The sequence below is a fragment of the Chaetodon auriga genome, chromosome 2, assembly GCF_051107435.1.
Source record: "Chaetodon auriga isolate fChaAug3 chromosome 2, fChaAug3.hap1, whole genome shotgun sequence".
Classification (NCBI taxonomy): domain Eukaryota; kingdom Metazoa; phylum Chordata; class Actinopteri; order Chaetodontiformes; family Chaetodontidae; genus Chaetodon; species Chaetodon auriga.
In genome coordinates, this window is record NC_135075.1 from 15,184,448 (window position 1) to 15,206,427 (window position 21,980).

At 42.4% G+C, this 21,980-nt stretch overlaps 1 protein-coding gene across 2 annotated transcripts; it reads left to right on the top strand.

Moving 5' to 3' along the window:
• The first annotated feature begins 543 nt into the window (after positions 1-543).
• fgd5b (FYVE, RhoGEF and PH domain containing 5b) lies at positions 544-19,651 on the top strand. Of its 2 annotated transcripts, none has more exons than XM_076759635.1 (21): positions 544-727; positions 1,670-4,247; positions 8,141-8,294; positions 8,837-8,895; positions 9,009-9,039; positions 9,703-9,854; positions 10,052-10,208; positions 11,550-11,637; positions 11,739-11,789; positions 12,262-12,320; positions 13,222-13,293; positions 13,493-13,561; positions 15,356-15,439; positions 15,740-15,819; positions 16,009-16,105; positions 16,233-16,370; positions 16,525-16,627; positions 17,350-17,486; positions 17,606-17,731; positions 17,903-18,060; positions 18,590-19,651. In XM_076759635.1, exons 1-21 carry the CDS (start codon positions 718-720, stop codon positions 18,624-18,626), a joined length of 4,440 nt encoding a protein of 1,479 aa, XP_076615750.1. In that variant the 5' UTR covers positions 544-717; the 3' UTR covers positions 18,627-19,651. The 2 variants fall into 2 exon arrangements, with proteins under 2 accessions (XP_076615750.1, XP_076615759.1); XM_076759644.1 differs by having other exon boundaries at positions 17,606-17,704.
• The last annotated feature ends 2,329 nt before the right edge of the window (positions 19,652-21,980 follow it).

Below are 21,980 nucleotides of genomic sequence, written 5' to 3' on the forward strand. Positions count from 1 at the left end.
TAAATGTTGCTGGTCAGTCGCCTTTCACAAACTGGCAACCCCAAAATTGTACTTGTACTTGTAATTGTAGGCTTATGACTAATCTATAAAGCATCCGTACACATTAATCTACCAGCAATAAATCGATTACAACTAATAAATCCTTCGTAAAAGGCAACATTATTTCTATTATATTCTGTCACCAAAGTTCGGTTTGCATGTAGTTTGGTTTATAATCAAGAAACCTTCTTATTGGCAGGTTTTGTTAGACATTTGGCTGAAATATGACAGGTCTTTAACTCACTTTACCACCGTCAAATCCACATCGCATCCTTTGCAGTCCTAACATTTTGTTGCTGTAATGACTTATATTTCAACCTGATGTTAACGTTTCCAGCACTTCAGTGGACCTGAAGCTGCTGCGGGCGTTGGACGGATCCTGGAGGGCGGTGTGATGGTGAGCGCGGATCCAGCTTTCTCTCCATTTGGATTCCAGTCGCGTCCTGCGCGCTGTTGGACGCACAAGCGATCAGCTGAGCAGCGTTTCCCTCTCAGAGGAAGATCAGATAGAGCTGTGTTCAGTCCGGCTCACTCACCCTCTGTTCGGACAGTTCAACTTGAGTTTGGCTCTGTTTTCTTGTTTTCTTATTTTTTCTTTTCTTTTCTCATGCTTTTGAAAACTGTGCGTATCGAAGGTGCTTCCGTGGACGAGATGTTGGAGACGGCCAATTCGCCAAAATGAACACAGGTGAGATGATTCATTGTAAGGGGCAAGGGAGAATCGCTGCTCTTCAAAGCTTATATTTCACTGTGTCGTATATATATATACAGAGCGTATATAAGTTATTTTTGACTTTTTTGTACAACCCTGTGAATGCACGGAGACTCCAGCGGTGGCACAGGATGTCAAGTGTGTTTAACGTAGAGTTTCTTATGGCAGAGCTGAGGGCAGTGTAATGTTGGCAAATTATTCACTTTATACCTTTCTGAGAGTCAAGAGATTTCAAAGTGATTTAATACAACTGGAGCTCGTTTGAGTGTAAATCATTTGGAGTTCTCAGCCAGCCTTGCAGTCATCCAGGTCTGCTGCCCATTATTTTTTAAACAGAATAAAGTTTTTTTTTTTTTTTTTATAAAATAAAGTTTGGAGGTAGATATTCACACCTCATACCAAAAAAGAGCCTAATTTATCTTGTTGAAAGTGATTTATGTTTTGAATGAGTTAAATGTATTGAATATGGGCCACATTAATTACACGTGTTGCTTTTTTGTCACTGTCCTCTGCTGCCTCTAAAGTATTATTCTCAAAGCAGTGAAGGCAGCCTGAGAGGTGTTTCTCTTGAATCACGGGAAATGAGTCAGGGAAATCCCTTAGATTATTTTGTGTTCTTTCTCAAAGGATGTAACAGCGAACACTGCTCATTTAAAGTCCATTATTGTGTCCTTTTATTACCAGATTTTTAGTTTGGGTTGCTCTTTCTGGAAGAAAACTAACTGACATTACATATGTTGCCAGATTAGTTTTCTAATGAATACTGTATACATTTTGTGGAGAAAATGGTCAATCTGTGACCACATGACAATATCTAGAATATCTGTGCAGTTTTAGGTCAGGGACACAATACAAATGACCTGTAAGCTATTTTAAAGCGCATAATCTTACAGTTTCCTTTTCCTGTTGTTCTTTCAGACTGCACCAAGCCCTCTGTTGCTCCAAAGCCAAGGTTTGTTTGTCACGCCAGCCTGAAGCTGCACTCCCCTCTCATGTCTGCAGCCAGGGGTCCCAAACCTTCTATAGCCCCAAAACCTAAAGTCACACCAGAACTTAATGGCAACCAGGGAGGCTGCGTCAATGGCAGCCTACTAACTTCCGATGGCGAGGTTGATGAAGAGCACGAGGCAGAGTTCGGCCTAAACAAAGTGATTGCAGACAGGTTGCCAGCAGAGAAACAATTGAACGCCTACATCCTCAAATCACCACAAAAAGATGTTGAGAATGTGTCACGGGGGGTGGAGGATGGAGAGGTGACAGAGGAGGAAAAGGAAGAGGAAGAAGACGTGATTCAGAAGATGGACGAGGACTGGAGGTTAACTGACAGCGCTCTAACGGAGGAGGTGGACTCCCTGGAAACACTGTGGGTCAGTGATGCCGGACTCACAGTTGACTCTGAGGAGTTGGTGGAGATGGTTGACACAGACATGACGGAGGACATGGATGCTGAAGGTTGTGATGCCGGCGAGGCGCTGGCTGACACAGATGGCCTGTCAGTGGGAGACATTTCTGTTAATAGCATTGATGAGGAGGCAGGTTGCTATTCTGCTGAAAATCGACACATGAAGAAGAAGCTCCGCGTCGGGGACGATGACACAGGCGAGTGTACAGCAGATGATTTAACTGAGTCTCTCACAGACGATCCGCGTCTCCTCATCAATGACAAAGACACGCAAGTTTTCCTAACAGATGGAGAGGAGAAAGAAGAGGAATCTGCTCCTGATTGTGGCATCACGTGTAGCATCCTGAAGTTTAGATGTGCCCATAAAACGAAGGAAAAGGGTGAAAACCTGCAGAACATTAGTTTTTATGACTTTGTTCCTGAAAACCACAAACAGGTCTATGATACAACTAAGAGACATATTACTGTGGAGGATGATCCAGCTCATGAGCCTCATTATGTCTCTTCAGAGGACATTATTAATAGAGAGATGATGCCAAGGAATAACACAGCTCATGGACTACCAGAGAGTCCGCTCACACCACAGAAACTTTTGTCCACGAACAGCAGTGGAGTATCAGCAGGGAAACATAAGGAAACAGCAGAAAATGGACATTCCTCTGAGGATTACGTAGAGATTGGTAACAATGGGTACAGCTGCCACGGCAGTGATGGAAGAACATTTCAGAAATGGACGACGAAAATGGAAGAACCCAAAGCTCAGACAGCGGAGGCCTTGCTGAATCATCTGGACTGCCAGCCGAGGCTCAGGCTGGTGTCCATCTCCGTGCCAACGGACCCCGACACCTCGCTGACATCTTCTCTCTCGGAAAGCCAGCTGCTCTCCCCAAACGACTCAGATGTCTTCAGTGATGATGAAGACCTGGAGGGTCACATAGTGCCGTTTCTGGAGGACTCCACTGACACGGAGCAGGACATCAGTGATGAGCATGTCTACGAGGAGCCAGGGCACAGCTCGGAGAATGAAAATGTTTTTCCTTTTCATAAGAGGTCAGCAGAGGTGCGCTCCCGCTCACTGTCACACCGCATTAATAACACTGTGACTGAGAAGGGAATGCAGTTTGTTCAGAGCCCCTACATGAGGGGATTTGGACAACCTGCGCTGAGCAGCAGCCCCATGTTAAACTCAATGCTGCGCAAGAGCTATGCCAAACCCCACTATTTGTCCCTGTATCCGCGCTCCCTCTCCATGGAGGGACAGGATACGTCTCTGGGTGTCTACAGCTACAGGGAAGGATCCCCAAGACAGGGAGGTGCCATTTGTTCATCTGGAAGCTTCTCCCGGTGCTCACCTCTGTCATCCAGTGGCCTGTCCACTCCAACGTCTGTCGTGGATATCCCTCCTCCGTTTGAGCTGGCCTACATCACCAAGAGACCCATCACAAAGAGTTCCCCTTCACTTTTCATTGAAGGAGACTCGTCAGAGAAAAACAGGAAAAAGAAATCCTCCATTAAGCGTTTCCTGATGCTTAAATTTAGACGGAAAACAGACAGCAAGCCTGTGGTGGATGTCAACCTGTCCTCCTTCAAACCATCAGCAGAATCCAGCCACCACACGCCCAGCAGACTGCTGGATGTAGATAGACACAGCATAAGTAGTTCTCCACAGCTAAACTCCCGCTCTGTTAGCAAATTTCATGTTTCACCTGAACCTGCCTCAAAATTCTTGTTCTACAGGGACAATAAAAGACCAGGGAGCTCCATGGCCTTCCTCAATCGCAGTGTTGTCCGGGTGGAGTCCTTTGAGGACCGTTCCCGGGTACCTTTCATTCCTCTTCCCCTGACCAAGCCTCGTTCCATATCCTTCCCCAACACAGATACCTCAGACTACGAGAATGTCCCTGCCATCAGCTCGGATTACGAGAACCTTCAGGTTCCACAGCGGAGGCCTGTCCGACAGGCGCCATTCACAGACTTCTTTGATCGTCCCAGTCGGGTGCTGTCCTCTGCCAACGAGACTGACGGTTATGTAGACATGAGCAGCCTCCCTGGGTTCAAGAGTAAAACTCAGTCACCTGAGCAGGAAACAGAGAGGTATGTAAACAAAACCCCAAGAGTCTACAGCCATGCTCGCAGCTATGTGAGGTTGTACTTGAGCTAAATGCTCAAAGTGATAATGCTAACATGCTGATGTTTAGCAGAAATAATGGTTACCATCTTAGAATAGTGTGTTATTATAATTGCTGTTCAGCCATAAACACATAGTGCCTCTGAGGCTGATGGGAATGTCATTACTTTTGCAGGTAATTTGTCATGAAGTACTGGAAAAGTTTTAATTTTGTCCTGATGATGGTGCTAGAGAAAAAGTCTTGGTATCACCAAAGCCACATCTTCTGTACAGAATCCATTCAATAGTTGTTGAGATGATTTGGACCAACATGATGGACCAGCCAACTGAATGCAGATTGATCGTGCTAGACATAATATCAGTGATCTTTGACATCGTTTACACTGAGCACAAGTCTTTTTTATTACTGCTCGACCACTATGAGGGTTTAACAATGCCCCAGGGGAGGAGAATTTATTATGTTGAGTCCCCTGATGCTGCGGTCACAGCAGACATGGATGTGGTGATCAGTGGCACAGTAGGGAGGACTGTGCACTAGCTTCCCTCTTGCTATGCAATGAGATGTACTAAGCTGTGATGGGTCTGTGTGTTGTTGGGGCATGTTGGATGGTAGGGAAGGAAACGCTGGAGATAGAGGTGGTGGGAATGAGGGTGGTCTCCTCAGATCTGCTGTAAGTGAAAACAGGCTGGTTTCATTCATAAATCATCTTTTTAGGGATAAGAAGAGGTTCTTGTGTTGATGCTGTAGGTAGAGCCCCTCGTCTCCCTGCTGTGGTGGTGTTTGTTGGTATGATCAACCCTGCTGTGCTGACATTAGCCCATCCCCCCTGCATTCCTGTTGGCTGTGCCATATCATACAGGCCGCTTAGAATGATTAATAGTCAGAGCATTGTGGAGTCGTTGCTCTTCTCTACCTAGTCAGGAACAACAGGCTGAGATAAAATCTCAGTGTGTTCTGCAGTCAGCAGTTGTGCACTGCAACGGTCCCCTCTCAACATTGTGGTCATGTGTGCAAAAAAACTGTATGGCAAAGGCATTAAAATACACATTTTTGTTAGGTGGAGGAGAAACGTTTGGCTTGATTTTAAAACTTGATGTTTTGTAATTCCTGAAGTACTCAAAAAGGTTAGAATACAATTCAATAAATAAATAAGTAAATACTCAATCTTCATTTTTTCCTCTACTTCGCTCTGCTGTAGTTTCAGTCACAACAGCAAGACAATTAAGTCCCCTATTAGTCTTTTCTCAAGTGAGTGAGTTTAACATGGGGGGGGGGGGTTAACATCAAATTAGATCCTGTCATCTTCCACTATCAGAAAATGTGTGAATTTTTTTTTTCATTTATGAAGTGTAAATGGGTATTTAATTGATCCTATCACACAGCTTAATAGTACACTTGTTCTGCTGAATATCGATGGGTAAATATCAGCCTGAGTAGGCTACACAGTGAGCACAATTGTACTATAGTTTTCAGATTTTCTTTGTTTATGTGCAGATTTTCCCGCTGTGGGATGAATAAAGGATTCTAATCGTATATCAAAGCAAACAACTTTAATGTCATTCTGGGCTTAAGAAAACTGTGATGGACATTTTTCACATTTTTTAGCCAGTCTGTAGACCAAAGGATAAATCAATTAATCAAGGGGATTAATCAATGGGGAGATTAGTCACCAGGTCCGCTCTGCTAAACTATTAATGTCTGCTAAAAATAGTCTTATTACAGTCAGATAAGGCAAAAGTTATATACTATATGCAAACTGGTGCCATGTTTTGTCATCATTCTATTACCTCTTTCATTTGTATTCCATAGCATGTAACCATGGCCTAGAGTCAACAACACTGAATGTTCTCTCTACTGCTACTAATACTGTACTACTGCTAATTAGGGCAGGTAACACTACAAAGTTAAATATTTCATTTAGCACTAGGTTTCATTATCAAAGTCTTTTTTATATAATTGCTTTTCCACCACAAAATACACAGTCTCAAAAGTTAGCATGGCTCCATGTGAGAGCCTGAGCTCACTATGCTAGTATTAAATAAAGACAGCAGTATGATTGTCATTTTCCACACTTTGAGCTCTCAGTGAATGCAGCACCAGTAATCACAGCAAAGAGATATCCGGATGGACAGCAGAGTCACTGGTTTAGGCGGTTAGTTTTGCAGTAGCCTGAAGGGGCAATATTAACACATTATAGTTTGGAGATCATTGGCGTCTTTGCCCCATCATTTCTATCAGTGGAGCTAAAAGGCTCACCAATGAACCCGAGGCGAGAAGAAAATGGCTATTTCTTATCTCCCTCTGTAATTTATCTCCATAGATTTTGCCTTGAGCCGTCACACAACGTAGCAGGACCGTGAGAGGTGACAGAGGTAGTTTCTGTGGGAGTGATATAAAAGCCTAATATAGAAACTGTGCATGTAATTTGTGGTTCAAACACCCCCCGGTATCTCATCCAAAGTTTGATCCCTTGAGCAGTAATGGGCCATGCAGCTCTAATGTGTGTGATGCAGAGATCTGAACTGCTCACATATGTTGGTCATATGTAGGCAATTTGCATCTCAGTGGGGTTAACTCCACTGGTGCTTGGAGTGAAACATGGCAGGAACACTGGCAAGGCAATTGGTCACATAGAGGACTACTGCATCACTACTGTAACTTAAGGACGTGTTTTTATTTGCATAGCTTACACTCCCCACTGAGCTGCAGCCATTAGCATATTCATTTGGGCTCCCTGCAGAAGAGAATCTTGTAGTATAAAACACCGACATGCGTCCCTGGTTGGGTACAGTTGTCACTGCAGGGCCTTCAGGATCAGTTTATTGGTTTCTCTAGACCTGCAATGTTTTATCTATTCACATTTGCTTCTAACGCTGAATATGTTTATTATAGCGATATATTTCAACGTAGACGACCATAAAGGACCGTAAAGATGGTTTGGACGGTTAAATGAAATTCATCTGATTTACTCTCACATGAATGAAGGTTTGGGGACTGAACACTGTTCATATTATAAGACCACTGAGTCAAAGTTGTGGTTAAAAACCATGCAGTTTATAGCAAAAACTGAAATGCTACTTTACATACTAGACCAGTGGTTCCCAGCCTGGGCTTTGACACCCCACCGAGGGGTCAAAAGATGATTAAGCAGTAAGAACATGCAGTATATTTCTCTTGCATAAAGTTAGTTTTTTTATAATGCTTCTCTCATTATACATTTTTTCCTTAGAAATACTGAATACTTAAACATCTTCGGGGCCCTTAGAAAACATTAAAGGTGTAGTTGGGCATTTGGGAAATACAGGTATTCGCTTTCTGGCAGAGACGAGAAGATCTATATTACATACAGTAAATATGAAGCTACAGCCTATAGACGTTTATCTTAGCTTAGCATGAAGTCTGGAAACCGGGACACAGCTAGACTGGCTCTGTCCAAGCAAAATCTGCGAACTAGCACCATGAAGCTCACTAAACCACATATGATGTATCTCCTCTGTCTAATCCACACAAAAGCCAAACGTGAAAAATTATAATTTCCTTTTTGCTGTAACTCTTGATAAGAGAGCTCAAAAAGTATTTACAAAAAATATCAAACTATTCTTTTAAAATGAGAAAACGCTCCCCAAACATGTCCACACTAAGGCCTTAACTAGTGATTAGAGGGCCACTAGCTGAAAAGCCTGGGAACCGCCACGAGACCAGCTATCATAATGGATGTATTTGATGTTTGACATGCCAGTTTGACTTTGTTTGTCAGGAGTCACTCACTCAGTTATGTGCCTGTGTTCACATAATTTATTGTATGCATGCACTGTGTGTAGGCTATAATTCACCACAGTACCCCCTGTTTCTCACCAGTGCCTATACAGAAGCCTACAACGTGTGTTCGGTGGCTGTCGCTCCACAGACCGTTTCAGAGGGTGATGTCAGGGGAGAGACGGTGGGTGAGGAAGACCACGGACGTACCTCAGAGGAGGAAGAGGGAGGTGCAGACAGTAATTATGACAGACAGGTTAGTTCTGAATATTCTGCACAAAGCAATTCTGCAATATGTTTTAGGAATTTTTAATTCCTATTGTGAAATAGTACATATCCTTTATGGGTTTTCAGTAAATCAAACTTCATCAACTGTTATTTGATATTGTTGTTCAGTCTTTTTCCCCTATCTTCTAGGACTGTACCCATCAATCAATGAAAAAGTGATGCAATTTGTTATGTTTTTTGCTGTCACTGTGTAAGCAAAGGTGTCACATTTGAACAAATGGGCAGAAATAATGACTTATTTGAAGAACGGATGAAAACAAAATATAACAAAGTGAACCTTTTTTCACCTTGGGCAATTGCACAATTGCCCTCACAAGCCAAGATTTTAATGTGGGTTAATGGAGGTTAATGGGCTACTACAAGGCTGTCCTCATTATTTAGAATTTGATTGCCGCTTGGAGACGATGTGGAGAGGGAATTTGCCAGCTATATTTGTTGAACTGCTGCCAAAATGCTTTAGCTCTTCCTAACCCTGGGCTTTTTACAAGTAATTAATATGATTGTCTGCAGCCTGACGGCCGATCCAGAGCCTTTTACATCGTGAAAGAGCTGGTGGATACGGAGAGATTGTAAGTTACATGTGAACTAATTGCTCCCATCAAACATCTCTGCTTATCTGTTAAAACTAATCAGGTTCCCTTCACTTTCCTGTTTAATTGTGTATTTATTTCTCTGTCCTCAGACATGTGAAAGCCCTCAAGCTCCTCCAGGAAGTAAGTGATGTGATCTCTATTCTCCTTCAAATGACTATTGCACTATAATTCTCAGAGCAGAGCTGCAGAGTTACAAATTTAAGAAAGGCGGGTCATGTTCCATACCTCTGGTTTACATTTTATTTTTTCAATCCTCTCCAATATAAACATCTTTGTATGCTTATGTGCTATCTTAAGCAAATTAACTTTTATTAAATTCTGTTTTCACTGTGGGTCTGTTCTTTATTTAACCGTGAATGCTCATTTCCTGGAACATTTGTTCCACTCACATTCACATTCACCGCTAAAAGCTGCACACTACAAACGCAGTCTGGACACTGAGCAGCTCCATCAGGGCAGTTAGGGCATTTGTGCCTTGCTCAAGGGCACCTCAGCAGTGATAATGAGGGAGGAACAAGTGTTGCCCTCTCACTCCCCTTCCTATACTTAATCCCTCTGGTGTGGATTAAACCGCCACTGCTGCAGCATGCTTATCAGTGATGAGCTTTCTTGATGTAATAGCTCATGTACGCCCTGCTGTCAGATATTATCTTTTTATATTATTGCAGAAGGGTGGAAGGAAAAACAGGGGAGAAATGGAGAATTTATAGTGAAAATGTAAGTTTAGTAAGATTTTGCACATGAAGTATGAAAGATAACCATTCCTCCACCTCCGTGTGCCAGGACTTTCGGGAAGCGGTGGGGGCAGCAGTTGGGGACGAGGGGGAACCCGTGTTGAACGAAGAGAGGCTTCGAGAGATTCTCAATGAGCTGCCTGATGTTTACACTCTGCACCGCAGAATCCTCAGCGAGCTGGAGAATCAAATCCGACACTGGTGAGATGTGTGCGCCGCTGGATGCTGTTCACGCTGCATGTGCATATGCTATGACTAGAATGGAATTATCTTCCATACTTATCCCTCTTCCTCCACCGAGTGCACTCATTGAAGCAGCTCGGAAAGCATTTCATTTAATCTGAGGGCTGGTGCATGCTGCTTCTCCGCCATTCACTCACCTCTGTTTCTTCATTCAGGGAGGAGAGCCAGAAGATTGCAGACATCTTCCTGTCCAGAAAAGCAGAGTTCCTGGTTTTTACCACTTATATCGGCCACTACGACCGAAATATGAGCCTGCTGGAGGAAAGCTGCCGAACTTCACCTGCCTTTGCAGCCATTGTTAGTCAGTTTGAGGTGAGACCTACAGTGATCTCTAAATGTAAACACACACATAAAGCAATCTATGAAAATCAATATTTAAAAGACATTTAAAATCAAACCTCACACATCTGATCATTAGAGTTCAGTTTGTGTTTGTGTGTGTTTCTTATGTGCAATGACAAAGTAGAAGTGGATGTTTTATGGTAGCAAAGATCTGTCTGGTATTTGCCTATGTGTGTCAGTCAGTGTGAGAGAGCCTTGTAAGTAAAAGTAAAAGATGCAAACTTTTAAATGGCTCAAGCAAAAGGCAGTAATAATTCAGTTTAAAGCAACAACTGCATAGACATAGACTGCCATAGCCACTCAGAACAACCATTGAACTTCTCTTTAAAAACAGGGGAATCTTAAAATTTACGTTGGTAGTATTTCCCAGCAGCTTTTCTGAGCTGCACAACATATCCAAACAATGCACATTAGTGAGGAGTTATAATTAGCCTCAGTTAAATGACCAGACACAAGACAGCGTTTTTCAAACCAGTCAGCCAGAGACTCTATTAAATCTGGAATATGAAACGTACAGTATAAAAGAGCAGGGTGTGATGGTATGCTTGACAGTTCCAGGGGGAGATGCAGCATCTGTTCACTTTCCACTTTTTAATTTACAATCAGATATTATCCAGCCATGGACGAAGGAGTTTTCAATATTTTCCCTCCAGTTTATAGACCACGGAGGAGAAGTCTTTGCAGAGCTGGGCAGTTTTCTCTGTCTGATTTAAGAGCACCCATGTTTCAAAGTCCTTAGATTCTCCTAAGCACGTTATGTGTTTATGTCAGTGCCGTAAGCTCTTTTTTTCTGTTTGCCTTTCATCATTATGACTTTGTAACTTTGACTTTTTGAATAGGAAACCACTGACAGAATAGTTTTTCATGCTTTTAAATTAAATCTGTTGAAGGACCAAAAACCAAAAGCACTGGGTTAAATATTACTTTTATTTTTGCTTTGAACGTGTGTGTGAAAGACAGATTGTTGATTATTAAGAATGTGATTATTGCACACACAGAAACAAACATACATTATCTTACAAGGCATTGTGCTGAAGCAGTCTGTGTCACTGGCTCTTGTTCACACTTAAAATGTTGCTGGTGGTTCCACTCAAAGGTCCAATGTTGTTGTATATAATTTGTTTCTCAGCACAGCTTTAATTTTCTTTGACAAAGTCTTTTTTTTAAACATTCAGCAGGATCCCTTGACTGTCGTGATTAATCTGTCATGTTGTTTGGCCAAAGTTCACCTGGATTTATACAGTACATCTGGCCCTAACGAGCAGCAATAATACAGGGAAAATGCTGAATTTGGTTTGTTTGTCTCAGCAGCAGAGTCCAGCAGGGGAGAACGTGTCTCTGAAGCATCGGCTCCTGCAGGTCATTGTGCGTGTGGCTCAGTACCGAATGCTCCTCACCGGTGAGTCTCCTGTAAAGGACATGATTTGGGATCTTTACTGAGTAAAAATCTATTATTTCACTCATAGTGGTTGCATTCATTTGCTCTCACTCCTCTTACAGATTATCTGAACAACCTCTCCCCTGATTCCAAGGAATATGAAGACACCCAAGGTACTATAAACAAAGAGCAGACCCAGTGTGGGCAGAGGCTGCTCTCTCTGTTAGTCACAGGAGAGCCTTACCAGCCTGTGTTTGCTGCTCTGTGTTTACAGGGAATTTATTCCCTCTCATCTGCCATGGAGAGATGGCCATGAGAGAGCCAATTTAGATTCTTTTTGTTCATGCTGGAAACCCACCAGGCAGTCATTTCAACTCTCCTCTGTTTGAAAACTGTAATGTGTAATTCATGAGAAGGCCAGTTGCACCAACACTATCTCTTATCTCCGATAAGGGAGCCCCCCCAGTCCTGGCTTGGAGACATGTCCGGGCCCGTGACTCATTTTGAGTTTTATGTTTGGTGACTTTCTACATCTACAGAGAACAAAGACTCATCTCATCAGTTATAAATATTCATAATGGATGTGTTCACTTCTGAGCATGAAGTGTCTTTCCTGATTCCTCTCTCTGTGTTTGTCCCATACAGCTGCTGTGGTGGTAGTGTCTGACATTGCAGATCAAGCAAATGACAGCTTAAAACATGGGGTAAGTGTCATGTGTAGACAAACTTTTGCATCCAGAATTGGATATCTTATTTTCAGCCTAAACCTCGGTCAGTACTGAACACACAGGCATTAAAACACATATCTATAGGATCCCTCAGATTAGGAATTCCATCAATAGTGGTTGTGTCTGTCAGAAATGTCTGGTTTGGTCTAATTCTGTAAATTCATGAAAACTTTAAGACATTCCCTGCCTAGTCATCCACATTTAGGGCCTAAACAGATTGTTTAGGATGGAAAGTGAACTGCTTCCTGGGTAAATGTAGCGATACTTTTCACAGCACAGATTCAACTAAATGTACACTGAAGAAGAAATATGAGAGCAGGTTCACCCAAACAAATAATCAAAATGATATCAATGTGATTATAAATCATACTCTTTACTTAAGGTTGAGTCTACATTCAGGAAACCAAACTCAAATTTTCCTTTTTTTTCCAATTTAAACTCACATTCTACATCTTACACATTTACAGTTTTCAGACTGAGCTCTACTGTGTCCTGAGATGGGGACTCTACCATCTGAACACCAGCATGTCAGCATTGTCATTGTGAGTCTGTTAGCATGCTGATGTAGCATTTGGCTCAAAGCACTGTGGTGTCTAAGCACAGCCTCAAAGAGCTCTTAGCATGGCTGGAGACTCTTGTTTTTGGTGGCTGCTAGTACAGTAGTTAGAGTCACATGCTAACCGATGACATTTCTGAATAGTCTGACTTACTTTAAAGAGAACAATATTTGATATGCCTGCCCGATCCAGGTGATACTCTGTCTAAAAACACATGGAGTCATGAAAATAGTTTCTGGTAATGCTCTGTCATTGTTTCTCTTATTTTGGCGTCTCATTTTCCCCCTGTCTCTCTGTTCTTTTCTCTCTTTGTGTCTCAGGAGAACTTGTTGCGTCTGGTTAACATAGAGTATAGTGTTCGTGGCCAGCGGGACCTGCTGCAGCCTGGCAGGGTAGGACTCTGATAAGAGCATTGTTTCTGTCTGTCGATTGGCAGCCCACCCTGTCTGCCCTGCACCACGCCTGCATTGCCCTTTACACAATCATTCAGCCGGGAATCCCCAGCCAGGCCGCTTTTAAAAACAACATTAATTATTGCAGATGCCCTCTGTGTGTCATGATTTGTGAAGTTACTGTGTATTTTTTAATCAGGTCTTTGTAAAGGAGGGCACCCTGATGAAGGTCAGCAGGAAGAGTCGACAGCCCCGCCATCTGTTTTTGGTAAACGCTGCTTCCTGTTTCTTGTATTTAAGTCAAAAGACACATGTCCCAGTGGTCATAGAGTACTGTGTTATTTTTTTTATAATCATTATATTTGTTTCATCATGTAACTACAGGGAGTTTTTAAGACATCTTTGTGTGAACTGTAGAGTCAGGCATTTTCTGTCTGGTCTGTTTCTCTGTCCAGACTGAGCTATTAAGAGCAGGGCTTCCTGGCAGGATGTTTCTGAATGCTGACTTCCTGAGCCAGTTCTTTACTGACAGCACAGGGAAGGTCAATAACAGCTCCTTAGAAACTGAAGGATCCATGTACACCTGTGAACTTTAATGGCTTCAGTTCTGTAAGCTAAATGTTAGTCTGATGCGTCTTCAGCACCTGTAATATACAGTGCGTTCAGCTAAGCTAATGCTAAAGTAAACAGGGAGCAGGATGTAGAGGGAGGGGAGCAGGATCTAATTGGTAAAGTTATGTATGAGGTATGTAACAATGTCATTTTTCACTGCCTGTCCCAGCCGGGTTAACACAATGTCATTTATTTCATGAAAGAGAAAGTGTGAAAAGAGTCAGAGACGGAGCACACACTGCACTAAACATTCAGTTTGTGAAATCTTAACGTAGAGAGAGCCCAGAAATGTTATAATCAAGAGAGATTAGAGAATTAAACGCCTTCGCAGATTATCCATAGAGCATCGTCAAAGTGCGCTGCTTTCCCCCCCTGTGGTGTTTTTGAAATTTGTGGTCCGGGATCGACACTAAAACAGCTCGTAAATGTCTCTTCTGGAGGAATGTTGGTAATCATTGCTGCGTATGTTCTACCCTGCCAGTTTAGCCATCCAGGCGGTGATCACGTGTTATCAGCTATTATTAATGTTGGAGACAGCATGATAAAACAAGTCTGCAGGAGCTGCCAGTCTCACAGCAAAACTGTTAAACACACGTGGACAGGGAGTAAATTGATTCACTGGAAAAAGATACGGAGGTTAATGATCCAAGTTTGATACCATCTTTGATAGCTCAACACTGAAGTATCCCACTTGTGCATGATCATAAAGATTCAAGGTATGGTGTTCAAAATTTGTAAATCCCCCCTCCTAAGAGTTTTTAGATGTGCTGGGAATGATCATTTTAAAATTCTTAAAATGACATCCACTCCTCGAGTTCGCGCTGAAACTATGTGTAAAAGGGCAATCACTTTCAAAAATACTTGGCAGATGATTGGATGAATCACCATCTATCACGGACTAACTGCAATCAATCAGTCGATCAATCTTGTCGAGACCAGTCAGGAGATGAGCAAAAACATGTTTACCATGGAGAAAAGCCCCCAGCGCCGTTCTTTGCTCCTCTTCTGTGACTGATGCTATAGCAGCGTCCCCCATACTAGTTGTGATGTCACAATACTCATGCTTGTAGGTACACGTCTTCAGATTTAAGCTGAGCACAGAGAAACTTTGTCCCCTCAGCAGATGATGCAAAAGCAACCTTCTTGTGTCAAACTTTACACAGATTTAAATCTGGACTGCAAAGCTCAAGCACATTTTTATATTGAGGGGGACTTTAAGTTTTGTGTTTAACATTTGATTTCTGAGTGTTTGTATTAGCTTTGAGTGCCACCTACTGGAGAATCACTGCATGTACATGAATAATGAAGTCTGGGCAGCTGACTATTCAGACTATTTCATCTTATTTTATTTTATCTTATGCGTCTTTTCAACGTGTCCTCTGATCTGCAACTATTTGTCTGTTCTGCGGAGTGACTGTGAATAATGAGGGGTTTCTCTTTCTGTTGTTAGATGAATGATGTGCTGCTGTACACTTACCCTCAGCAGGATGGGAAATACAGGCTGAAGAATACTCTGCCACTCACTGGGTTGAAGGTCAGAGTCTTTCATTAAGTCGCCTAATGCCGCAGTCCCTTTAGTTTCTAGCACTGTGTTCTTTTCATAATCCCCCACTAGCTGACTGGCAGTAAAAGCTGGAACTACTTCTTGCAACACATATTAAAACCACAGCCATGAAAATATTAAACAACATTTCTAATTAAATGATTTATGTGTTTGCGGTGTACAGAGAAATGTGATATTGGAAAATATGGTTTTCCCATAGTGGATGTCTTTGCCCTTTATTTCTCTTTTTGTATTTCCGATTTTTAATTTGTGATTTTACTGATTTTGCAGGTCAGTAAACCGATCATAGAAAATGTCCAAAATGCACTCAGGATTGAAGGAACAGACATCTCCATCACTTTGTCAGCAAGGTGCGTCGATGCACTGAATCCTGTTTGGATAATAGCTCATTTTCAAACCTCTAAAACCATAAATGTGTAAAATGTTTACTGCTGCAGCTGATGTTTTACACATTTGGTGTTATGACTTTAGAATGGCTTCAATTACTGATTGACATCTTAGTAATAATGTTGCCGTGATGTTGTGTGTGTTTTTTGCAGTTCCTTCATTGAAAGAGAGGACTGGTTTTACACTCTAAGCCGCACCGTGACTGATCACACCAGGGGATCTGTAGCATTCAGCAGCTGCTCAGGAGAGGTGAGCAAACTCTGCTTCTCTGTATTCATCGATCGAGTTATTACTGAACATCATTTTTCATTTAATCAGTTACCATCATCAGTCCCCGCAGTGCGATGCAGCATGTTCTTTTCTGTGTTTGTTCCAGGCCAGAGATCGTTTGCACCTGTCTCTGGGAGAGAAGGCTCCCACACTTGTTCCAGTCTCACAAGTGATGATGTGCATGAACTGCACCTCAGATTTCAGCCTCACACTGCGTAGACACCACTGCCATGGCTGCGGAAGAGTCAGTCACACAGAGATAAAACACAGTCTTCTTTGATACACAACAAATTGTGCCTTTAATGTGGTGTTTAGGGTCCTGAATGTGCTTACTGTTTCCTGAGCTTTTTAATGTGTATGTAATGTAATCTGTGGTGAATTTATGTTGTTTGACACAGATTGTTTGTCGGAGCTGCTCCAGGAACAGATATCCACTGAAATACATGAAAGACCGCATGGCCAAAGTGTGCGATCACTGTTACAACGAGCTAAAGAAGAGAGGTGGGAAAACCCTGCTTGAGTACATTCTTAGGATGCATCAATCAGTTTGACTCAGACCCCGAACTAGTTAACTACATCACTAATTGATATCAGTGGGGAACCCAGTATCAGGCTAGGTTAAATACAGGAGGAGTGCCCCACTTACAATGGACCGAAATCAGACAGAGCGGGCTGAGTGTGGAAAAATACGTTTATTCACAGGAAATATACTCAGAAGATAGATTAAGTAGCACATTTGGAAAGTAAGTAAAATATGTGGAAATAAAAGCAGGAAGTGATGGACCTTTAATAGTTACACAGTTATGTTATAGGTTCAAGGGACATTTGGTATACAAGGAGGATCATCTGAAATGTATGATGATCGGTGTGTTGCACCTTTGTGTGAAGAGATTACACTCCTGTATGTGTAATATACATGTAATGTACAGTTTCATGTCACTTTCATGAGTTAAGGAAAACTTTTAATTTATTGTCCTTATTTTAAAAACTGTAATTCTTTCCAATAACATTTCACATTTGTGGAAAACAAACACTTCTTGAATGCTGATTTGTTGTGTAGCTCCCTTTGCTAACCATCCATATCCTCGCCATGATTCAACAAATAAGGATGTTGCCTCTGCTGCAGTATAGTTCAGACAGCAACCTGCTGTCACTTAGTGTGGGTGTTACAGTCTGGTCCCTGTTTTCTGCTGTAGTTAAAAAGCATTTGTGTATTTCTGCAGGGGGAGATGCATCTGCGCCGTCAGGTAAGAACAGCCCCCGTCCAAACCGCTCCAGTCGTCCTCTCTCCGCTGTGTTCCAAAACATTCATCCTCCTAACATCTGGAGGCATCGGAAAGGCACTGCCTCCTTCACTCAGGTACACCTGCAGCACGTGCCTTTCACATTGCGACTTACTGATGATGTGAATGTAAGCTATGCAATGTTTTCTAGACAACATTTCCACTTTTTGGTCCTTTCCTGCTCCTATTTGTGCAGGTGACCGTGTCAGAGGAAGGCTCCATTAGCGGCAGTCTACAGCGCAGCAAGAAGAGCAAGAGGAGCTGGAAGAGACTATGGTTCCTCCTAAAAGACAAGGTGCTTTACACCTACCGAGCCCAAGAGGTGAGGGGAAACATGCACTCCCCTTTAACCTGAACAGCACATATTCACACTTAGACAGTGAGGTCTGTAGCCACCAGTTCTCTAAAAATAACTAAAAGTGCTGAAATATCCAGTTGCATCACAGTATCTTATAATCCACTTCTGTTCCGCTGATTACTTTTCTGTCTGCAGGAAAAAGTAGCATCAGAGACTTTACCTCTGCTGGGCTTCACAGTGAAACTACCCGACAAGCAGGAGGGAGAGGAGGTGGAGGCCAACATCTTCCAGCTTTACCACAAAAACACTTTGTACTATACATTTAAAGCTGTGGACAACCACACAGCCCAGAGGTGAGAAGCACACCCACCTGATAGCTAAGTTCAAGATGTTTAGACATTGACCATTCAAAGACACTTACTTACTGTAGTGTGGTTATCTGTCTTGCTGATGGAAGTGAAACAAGGCTCACCCTAAGCTGATATTTCTGCCAGTATGAATGACTCACCGAGCTGCTACTGATAAGTTGCTGCTATCTGGGAGAAAACTGAGAAAAACAGTTTTTTACTTTCAAGAAAGAAAGAAAAACCTTCAGAGGGGGGTGGGATATGACATCACCAAATTTGGACTTTCAGTGTTTTCTCTGCGCAGTAATGTGTGGACTGAGTTTCATGAAACAGAAAAGTTAATAAAAATCATTCCTCTAGGCAAAATACTATAATGTTTCATATTGAGGAGCAAGCTGTAAAAATTTAGCTCAGTTAATAATGCAGCTGTATGTTATGCTGACAGGCACATAATTGGTAGTTTTGGGGTGAAGCAGACTAAAATTACTCTTTAGCACATCTGCAGTTCATGTTGTTTTGCCCTCTCCTCATGCAGGTGGGTTAATGCCATGGAAGAAGCCACCGTTTTATAGGATGAAAAGGTGGGTTTCCAAAAATAGTGTGCTGTCTTTCCTTTTCTTCAAACAGACTGTGAAACCAAGACGGACACACAGGGAATGAAACATAACATTTGACTATGTCTGCAAGTTGTAACTTACCTGGCTGGACTGGATAAAAGAAGACATGGTGTTCTTTTGAGAGGGGACACGATTACCTACTTTGTCAACCTCCAGCGTCCCCTGCCTGCTGCGACAGCAGGTGTGACGCTGAGAACCACAAGAGGTGTTGGCCCAAATACCTGCCAGTGTGGAACATTACATTGATGTGACCTGTATTTCCCCCAGCAGCCGATCAGCAACTCTCTTCCAAATCATTGGGAAAACTGCACAGAAAGATGAAACATTTCAATAACTGAGCAAACACACAGTTTAACTACAGCTATTTTACTGTCATTTCCACGGAGGCTGAAAAACTGTAACAAATTTAATCCTCCCTCAAACATGCCCAAATGTGGAATAGCTTGATCTTCAGTTCAAAAATGAATTAGTTATGCCTTCATTCCAACATATGTTCTTCCACTGGATTAAATGCCTCTCTATGACTAATACTTTGAAGCACAGGCTGTATCAAAGAATGAGGAATTTTATATGTCTAGAAGTGACTGTCGCTTTGCCATGTACTGTATTGTTGGAGATGGTCCTGCCAGTGGAAAAATAGTTTCTATGCATTTTGCACTGATATAAAAGGAATGAAGAAATATGAGTGTACTTTCATCATAGAGGCCATAAGCTTCACCGACTGTACTTAACTTACTTAACACACTTGTTTTTAATGGAGAAAACTGTTGCCAATTTCGTCTTAAATACCTAAAACAAGCATAATGTAAATTCCTCCTTGTATAACGACGTCACATCCAGTCGTGCACAGGTTGTTTTGCCCTGGACTGAACCATGAATCGCTCATCTCACTGATCTTGGACTTTGTACTGTACTTGATGATTATTACGTTTAAATTTCTAACAGTGTTATTTTAAAATCAAGTAAAGAGGCTATGATGGAAACAGTCTGTGTCTGTGTTTTCTCTTTATTCACTTCCTGTCCTCTAGATGGCAAGTGGGCTAAACATTAAAGTACAACAGGCTGTCATTGACTTTCTGTCACTGTGTCCTTGCTGATAAAGCTCAGTAAATAGAAAAATGGAAGCATTACACATGTAGCACTCCCTGTATGAGCGTATCTTGTCTGTGCTGACATGCAGATGATGCCTCTGATGAAGCTGGCGAGCGTTTCAGATCACACTTTGAGCTGTTTGGGAAGACACCGGGGACGGGGTGACACACAGACCAGCGTGCTGCGCGGCCAAAGAAAGGCCAGGCCTGCTCTGCTTCTCGTTCTCCCCCCCTGAGGCTTCCTGACCCAGAATAATATCAGGCAGAAAGTTTGCTTTCTGGGGCTCCTGAAAAGTTGCAGACACCTCGTCCTATATAGAGGACAGATCATTCATCACTCTGCTCTCCCTCTCTAGCCCCAATTCTGTTTTCTCCCTCCTCTGTTGCTTCTCTCTTCTTTTTCAAATCTTTGCTGTTTTCCTATGTTGCTGTTGGTTATGACACGATACACAAATTCCTTACAAGTGACAGTTTCTCGAGGTGTTCATCATCCCACACATCTTACACCTTGTCCTTCACACTGAATCCTTCTGCTAGAAGAACTTCTTTCAACTGACTGTGGCAGTGATACTCAGTTTACCTGAAGACAGAAGTGTTGTCTGATAGGCTCTATTTGTAAAATAAAGCTTTCATGTTTGTCTTTTTACCATACTTCTGCTTATGGTTCTTCTGGTCTCAGCACAGCAGCAAGAAAAAGGAAATCTTAATTTGAGCTGATGGAAAAGTAGACAAGACGCAAACTGGAAAGTCCAGTCACACTTTTAAGGATTCCCAATGTCATGATTGAATAATAAAAAATAAAAAAAAATTAATGAAAGCTTGCTGTGGGGTTGATGACGGAAAAGATAGGCTTTTTCTTTACAGTGCAGCAACAGTGTCATAACCCACGCTTACTTCCATATCGCTGCAGGCAGGAGCAATGCAGAGAGAAGCAAATAATCAATCATACACACACAGCCTACTCAATAAGGTCGGATGCATTCAGCTCTGTTATATGTGCTCAGCTGCAGGAATCATTATCAACTGATAAGAGCTGAAATATTATGTCGGAGCTGATCTATGACATTCTTTTTTTACGCCTGATTTGCGCGAACTCTGTAGTTTGTAAATGACAAACTCACGCCAGCAAACCTTCTGGTCATTTTCAGCGTTAGTCTGAGCAGGCAATGCAGTGTTTGTGTTGATGTCGTGAGATGCAAAAGAATGCCTTCTCATCTTTCATAGTGTTGTGTGGGCAGCAGGTCCTCAGGGGAAATGGAAAGATTTTATTGCGTAATAGCTCGAGATTTAAATAAAAAGACTAAGAAATAGGACATGGGGGGGGAATCTGTGTCCGCTTGACATTGGTTTGACATTTCTGGGTTTGCACCTTGTCCTGTGTCTCTCGGCACTCTTCACAGATGGGGCGAGGGAGAGAAAAAGATGTGGAGAGGCTGCAAGAATAGAGGCACTCTTATGTCCCACTTTGCTAACTCTTTGCAGCCTACACTGCCAAGTCAATGTTACACCTATTCCACCTCCCCTAAAGCTTTAAATAGCCCACTCTCCCTCAGCAGGACAAACAGAGAAAAACAGAGAGCCTTCAGCACACTCTGCACCTCTGACTGAACATCTATCAGCCCCGTTGCCTAAACATGGAGTCAGCATCATGCTTTCCATTCTCCAGTGACCATTCTGTCATCGACAACTGTCTCAACCTGTCAGAGAGAGAAGTATAAACACGTGTCAGCGGGGCAGGTAGTTGTCACTGACAGATGTAAGATCTGTCTGGAGCCTTTGAGCCAAGGCAAAAATGGTCAAGGTGTTGACTAATTTGACATTTTGGGTAATCTGCTTTATAGCTCTCATGAGGACAATTAGAAGAGATGACTGATACCACTTGCATGTTTTTCTGTTCAATATGAAACTAGTGCCAGCAGCTGGTTAGCTTAGCTTAGCATAAAGACTGGAAACAGTCAGAGAAAGCTAGCCTGGCTCCGTTCAGAGTTAACATAGGAACAGGAGTTCTGACTAAGTAACACGTTATATCTTGTTTGTTTAAACTGACAAAGTGTGTGTCATGGGGGATTATATGTTGGACCGCTTTTTTGTCAGGAGCAGTGGGCAGCAAGCCTCCAGTAGATCTATTAATGAGATTAATGAGCATTATACGTGCTGGTCGGTGCATTTTGTTACCATGGGCCAGAGCTAGGCTAGCTGTTTCTCCAGCCTGTATGTG